This window comes from Mauremys reevesii, linkage group 3, assembly GCF_016161935.1.
Source record: "Mauremys reevesii isolate NIE-2019 linkage group 3, ASM1616193v1, whole genome shotgun sequence".
NCBI classification, from domain to species: Eukaryota; Metazoa; Chordata; order Testudines; family Geoemydidae; genus Mauremys; species Mauremys reevesii.
Window position 1 is genome coordinate 128,329,425 of NC_052625.1, and position 7,261 is coordinate 128,336,685.

At 47.9% G+C, this 7,261-nt stretch overlaps 1 protein-coding gene across 1 annotated transcript in view; it reads right to left on the reverse strand.

The window, feature by feature from the left end:
- The window catches only part of FOXO3 (forkhead box O3), a 148,850-nt gene extending 142,131 nt beyond the window's left edge, over positions 1-6,719 (reverse strand). The window contains exon 1 of the mRNA XM_039529802.1: positions 4,895-6,719. Within this exon, the coding sequence (XP_039385736.1) occupies positions 4,895-5,458 (564 nt within the window). The 5' untranslated portion in view covers positions 5,459-6,719. The remainder of the gene's footprint in view (positions 1-4,894) is intronic.
- Between the last annotated feature and the right edge of the window lie 542 nt (positions 6,720-7,261).

Below are 7,261 nucleotides of genomic sequence, written 5' to 3' on the forward strand. Positions count from 1 at the left end.
CATGTTTTTCATAGACATCAAAAACTAAAACATTCACTTTTATCACTATTTGAAGCAGTGAGCAGTTATTGAATCATATATCTAAATAATTGTGGGGTGGTTTGGAAAAATATAAGTTAGGGTTGAAAAGACCTGCATGTGAGTATCTAGAGTGTATGCAGCATGCTGCACCTAGGAAGATTTATTATATATTACTGCACTAGTTAGAGGCCAACCAATGTTAGATAAGCTAACATTCCAATGGGTTGTTGGAGGGGAGGGGAAACAAATCAGCCTGTTGGTGTGTGAATTGGACAAATTTTATCTGAATTAGAGGAAACATAATGTTGTCTTCCTAACCACAGGGAAAAAAAAAAGCAGTTGAATGATAGTTGCAATTTTAATGTATAGCTTGTAAAGTAATTGTTTTGGGGAGACTAGTCTAAACTACTTTTATGAAGTATGTTCTGCTGATTACACTGGAAACAAAATTAATATTTCATATATAACACGTATGATAATAAAACTAAGTTATCTTTTTCACCTTTACTTAAAATGACAGTTTCCCCTTTTGATGCAAGAGAGGAATAACACTGTTAAACTTTGTCTATGAAGCTGAAATTATCTATATAATAAAATAATTGTAGACTAAGGTAAAAGGCTTTCTCGTACACATATCTCTATCATTTTTGAAATCTCAGTTTCCCTGTGACTTTTCCCAAGGTCCAAAGTGAACAGGTTAGTCATATGTCCTCTAACCAGTTATATCCCATTCTTATGAGGGAAATAAAATGATAAAACAGTGTATATTAATTTACTGTGTTTTAGATACCAATGGTATGACTACACAGCAGCTGGGAGGTATAATTCCCAACACAAGTAGAAGTACGCTCCTTAGCTCTGCTTGAGCTAGCGCCTAAAAAGAGTAGAGTGGCCGCAGCAAAATGGGCAGCAGTTCAGTCTAGCCATCTGAATAGATTCCCAGGGCACTGGGTAGGACTGCACTTGGGCGGCTAGCACAAGACACCACCTCTGCGGCCGCACCCACGCTTCTTTATTTAGATGCTAACTCAAGCAGAGCTAGTGTGCAGAAGCTGGGAATCACTCTCCAAGCTACTGTGGAAACAAACCCTTTGAGATGTAGATGGAGTCAAACAGGAATGTTTCCATATAAAGTAACTGATATTCCGGTCAAGAAATAGAAAGATCCCTGTTTTAAATGCATATGCACAGCTTAAAAAGAACACTAATCCTGTTAGAAATTAAAATCTCTGTTCTGGGATGCCTGGCAGATTATTAGCTCCTGACCTCTCCTTCCCCTGCTTTATCACGTTCCTATCAGCCACACACAAACATATACACAGATTGCTAACAAAATCAAACATGTTATCATCAGTTTCAAAGACAACTTGCACTCAACCATAAACAAGATTTTGAGCTTCTAATGTGCCCTCATCTTCTGATGAAGGTCATTTTAGAGACCAGTGAGAAACTTCTGAACTAAATTATATCAGTGAAATCTCAAAGGATCCAAGTTTTTTAACATTTTAATTAGCTCCAAGTACCAGTTAATTCTGCACAGAAATGGAATCAATATCAAATTAAAAGTATAAATTGTCAGAAAAACTGCAAGTGTATTAAGCATACTAATCAATGTAAGCACTTTGCACGATGGCCCAGTTCCTACTTCCACTTAAGTCTGTGAGAGTTTTGCCACCAAATTCAATGGAAGTAGTATCAGACCTATACATTATATGTTGTTTTATAATTTTTAGTTCCATTTGATTTGAGATCATTGATTGATAACTCAAAGTATTCAACAAAAGACTGGATTTGTCATAGCAGATAAGATAGAACAGCTGAGGTCTGAAACCAATGTTTTTGCAAATGACATAAAGGTATATATTTGAAAAAAAGGATTGTCATATTAGATTTAAGCCTTATCACACTCTCTATCATGCTTGTGGAACCTCATCCAATTCAATATATAAAATAGGCATCTAATTTTAAAATGCATCTGTTTTTAAGATATGTCTTGAATTAAACTGGCCTTTTTTCTTAAAATATTTCCTTAGCCTGAGACAATTGCAGTGCCAACATTTTTCCTGTAATGCTCCATTTTGGGAGGGTGAAAATCCTGCATCTGTATTCAAATTAATTTCCTAGTAGTATGTCTGACTCAGAAATCAAAACATAAGAATGGGTTACTAGCATATGAATACATGAGAATCTTCCAGCTTATACAACATTTCCAACTCATTTGTTTTATATCATGTAAGCTCTCTATTATTCAAATCAAATAGAGATTCAATCAGAAAGTTAACATCTATATAATATGCTAAAACTTCCTCAAGAATCCTCCTCCTGTCATCCATTAAGATGCTCAATTAAAAATGGCACATAGTGGCAACATGATGAAATTTAACTGAATCAGTCTTCCCTCCTTTGTGAATATGACCTACATCATGCAAGTGCCCATTCTCACTGTGCAGCTGCAACATTTAAAGAAATGGCATTTTTGCAAGTGGCATACTAATAGATGAGCATGCAATACCAAAGCAAACATGTTTTGTAAAGTACTTTTAAAATGTTGTCTACCCAATATTAGCTACCAGTAAGACCTTTATTTTAAAAGTGATCTTCAAAAGCAAAAGCCTGACTATACACAATGTGTTTTCACATGCACAAAGTAAAAAATCTGGAAAATGATTTTTTCTCTAATATCTTTACATTATAATAATCATAGGCGTGACCTGTAAAAACTGTATATATATAATATTTTCAGATATGTGTGATTTCTCAATTAATAGTGTCCCTATATGCACTAACGTACCAGGGAAAAAATGCCAAACATTCAGAGAAGTCACCCGTTAAAGAATTCCACCATTAATTTAACTTTATAAGGAAAAGCATACACCTTTCTTGGCTTTTTTTGGGTCGAGAGAGGAATTTGAATTTTTCTTGAAAAACTAGTAGTAATTCTATATTTGAATTCTGAGATTTGCATCTGTATATTTTTGGCTACTACTGTCACGTGCAACTGCTAAGATTCCTACAACTGAAAAAAATTAAAGAAAATATATTTGTCTGTATTTTTCAGTTTGTTGTTTTGTGCATTTGACAGCATTCCATGCATAGTCTTCCCACTGTTTCCTCTGTATTTAGTTAATTTTCACGGTTTCTGTGAGAGACAAGGTGGGTTAGGCCATATCTTTTATTGAACTAACTTCCGTGGGTGAGAGAGACAAGCTTTCCAGCTTGCACAGAGCTCTTCTTCAGCTCTGGCTGAGTCTTCTGCAGAGCAAGGGAAGAGGTGGGGGGGACTATTTTTTTCCAAATTCAGAAAATGTGATTGTGAAACCCCAAAAATTGACAGGGACTCCAATGCAGATGCGGTCCCTGCAATTACTTTTAACTCATTTTAACTGACTAGATTTCAGGTTGCCGCCGGTGCACATCAGGCTAAGCACACTGCAGCAGGGTCTCTGTGATCTTGGAGGCCACGCCACACACCCCCTTTAAACCACGTGCCTCGAGCATTAAAGAAACTGACATGGGCCAGCAGAGAGGAGTCACCCAATTTCATCTAAACAGAGAACCCCTCTCCCAGCCGAGAAGCCGCCTGCTTCGCCAGTACAAAGTGGAGGCAGCCTGGGTCACTCTCAAATTAGCAAACATCAGCTACCGGTTCAGTCAGCAGCAGGTGCTGGGGCCCGGCCAACCAAGCAATACGAAGAGGAGTCTCACCAAAGCTTTTCAGGAAGTTCATTGGCCTCCGGTGCCTCCCACGTTTAATATTTAACTGGAGAGCCGTGCAAGGCAGAGTTTGCCTGGCAGATGTCACTCCAAGGAAGAGGAAGGTACAAGGCGAGGAGTTCAAATGATTGAGAGGCTCAAGAGTCCAAGGTCTCTTCCGAGTATCTGCTTCTTGCATTTCAAAGGCAGGAAAGCACCGATCCTTCCCCCCTCCCCCGGCTAGGACACCGAAGAGCCCGCTGCCTGCGAAGCGCGGGGCTGGGATCCCAGTATTGTGCTCCACGGACACGGCACTAAAACGCTGCTGCTCCTCCGCAGTTAACTACTTTAATTCCGGGCTAGTGCGCCTCGGTCACCCATCGCCCCTCCGACCCATCCCGCGCCAGCTCCTCCGCACCGAGCTCCAGGCAGCCACCAGCGGCACCAGCGCACCAGGGGTGCCGCACAGGAGCCTGCTACTGGCTGAGCGCGGTCCAGCTCCCCCCGCCCCCGCTTCCCCCCGGGGACCCTCCCACGCTCTCTGCCTCCCGCCGGGCACCCTCTCTGTACCTTGACTCCGGTACCGCCTCCTGAGAGCCTCCCTAACCCCCGTGCTGAGTGCCACTCCCGCCCCCCGGGGCACATCCCGGTCCCCCCTCCCTCGGGGTACCCCCTGCCCCCCTCACCTTCCAGCCCTTCTGCTGCATCCCTCCCCGTCCCGCCCGGCCCTCTGCTCCCGGGACATCCCGCCCCCCTCTGCTCCCGGGACACCCCGGCCCCCTCACCGCCCGCCCCCTCTGCTCCCGGGACATCCCGCCCCCTCACCGCCCTGCCCCCTCTGCTCCCGGGACACCCCGGCCCCCTCACCGCCCTGCCCCCTCTGCTCCCGGGACACCCCGGCCCCCTCACCGCCCTGCCCCCTCTGCTCCCGGGACACCCTGGCCCCCTCACCGCCCCGCCCCCTCTGCTCCCGGGACACCCCAGCCCCCTCACCGCCCTGCCCCCTCTGCTCCCGGGACATCCCGCCCCCTCACCGCCCGCCCTCTGCTCCTGGACATCCCCGTCACCTTCCAGCCCCCTCACCGCCCCGCCCCCTCTGCTCCCGGGACATCCCGCCCCGTCACCTTCCAGCCCCCTGCCCCAGCCCCCTCTGCTCCCGGGACACCCCGGCCCCCCTCACCTTCCAGCCGGCCGAGCTGTTGCTGTCGCCCTTATCCTTGAAGTAGGGCACGCAGCGCACCATCCAGTCGTAGATCTGGGACAGCGTGAGCCGCTTGTCCGGGGCGCTCTCGATGGCGCGGGTGATCAGGTCGGCGTAGGACAGGTTGCCCCACGCGTTCCGCCGGGACGAGCATTTCCGCGGCGCCGCCGCCGGCTGCCCCCCGCTCAGCCCGCTGCCCCCAGCGGCCGCTGCCCCGGGGGCCTGGCCCGAGCCCTCCGTCCCGACCCCGGCCAGCGGGGCCAGCAGCCGGGCCGCCTCCTCCGGTTCCCCTCCGCCGCCGCCGGGGACGGCACTGCCGATGGCCATGGGCGAGCTGCCCCCTTCCTCCTCGTCGTCCTCCTCCTCGGGGATCATGGAGGCGGCGTCCGCGGCCGCTTCCTCCGAGGGCTTGGCCGGGCTCGCCTGCAACTCAGGCCTCTGTAGGGGCCAAGTGCAGGAGCGGGGCCGGCTCTGGGGCTCGAACTCGGGGTCCAGCTCCACGTCCAGAGGGGAGAGGGGGGCAGGGGGAGATGCCTCTGCCATCTTGGCTTCCCCTCCTCCCGCTGCTGCTGCTCCTCCTGGTGCTGCGATGGGATAGACAGGTCCGGACCCCAATCCTCCTCCTGCCGCTGCGGATCAGTGCCTACCAGGCAGGGGGGAGCGAGCGAACATGCCACTCTCCATTAAAGTCCTGCAGCCGCCTGTCTTCCCCCGCCCCCTCTCCCAGCAGACAGTGCACACACACACACAATACTACTAATAATCACAAGGCGATCAATAAGGGATCAGGCGAGGCCAGAGGTTCCAGATGCGCCTCTGGATCCCGATGGGTGGGGGGATGGCGCCAGCAGCAGCCCAAACGCAGCGGAGTTGGTGCAGCTCAGTGGTGTGTGTTTGTTTATGTTTCACTCCATGCAGCTGCAGAAGTGCTCCACTGGCAATCACGCTGTATCCATCGGAGAGAGACCCGTCCAACACCACCAAGCCTGCTCCCGGCTGCTCTGGTAGCCGTTTTCCTTTTTTTCTCTCTCTCTCTCTGTCCGGGGAGAAAAGAGATGGGTCCTTCAAATTACATTGATGACTTTCTTCCTTCAAAACGCCCCAAAGGGAGCTGAAGTCTTAATGTACCTCCAATTGCACACTAGCATTTGCCGTAGTTATGCATTCCACTTTGCGAAAAATATATAGATCTCTATATACAAAACTAAATTTCACAACCAACCGAACAGGGGAAGAAAACGCCACTCTGGATTTTTTACCCTTCTGGCGAGGAAAGCAAAACAAAAACAAATCAAATCACCAGTCTTCCAACAGGTCCAGAAGCTTTAAGCCCTCCGTAGGGCTGCCAAGAGGATGGGTTTTGTTCCAGCATCAACACCACATTCATAACCTCCTTGCTCCTGCTGCTGCCATCTTGACAGTTTTTCCCCCCTTCGCTCAAGTCATTTAAAAAACACTGGCAAAAGAGACAGAGAAAGACACATCGGCAGGGGAAGGACGGAAGGGGGAAGAACCAGCAGCAACCTCTACCCTCTCCAGCAAAAATAAAGATCCAGATTCACAGGAGGAAAAAGCAGCGCTGGTGCATGGTTTCCTGATTCTCCTGCTGCTGCGTCTTCAGCTTCTAATCGCCTTCCCTTTAAAGGCAAAGGAGGAGAAAGCAAAAAACCGCACGATACCTCTGTAAACAGAAGGCGAAAAGCAAATGATCTGCCAGGGAGAAATAATGCTGCTGCTGCAGCTCGCCCGACCAGCCTGTCACCCTGCACTCTACTGACTTCCACATTCCTTCTCCTATCCACCAGCAGCAGCAACCAACACAAAGTTATAGACGCACGCAGCGAGACTCAACCTAACCATACAGCAGCCTTGTCCCCGCCCACAGGGAGGGCTGATGATCTAAGCCGCAAGCAGAGGGGCAAGTTTCCAGACTACTACAGAAACCTGTGTTATCATATAGATCTGTCTCTGTCAACAGCAAATGCACTGTTAATAGTCTGTCTTTAACTCCTCGAAAGTCAGGACATTCAGAGTGTGTCATATGGTATCAGGCCAAGAATCACATTGCGAATCTGTACAGACTTAAAGAGACACCACCTTATTAACTATATAATATTTAAAAGCCCATTGCCTGGCTACACACATCTTAATTTATTCAAACTAGAGGATGGGAGAACATCTTATTTACTTTTTTTTTATTAATCCACTCTGCCACTGACTCTGTGTGATCTTGAAGATGTCACTTCCTTTGCTGTACCTCAGTTTCCCCATCTATAAAATATGTATATGTATTTATTTAACAATGGAGTTATGGGATATAATTGATTACTGTTTGTAAAGTCCTTT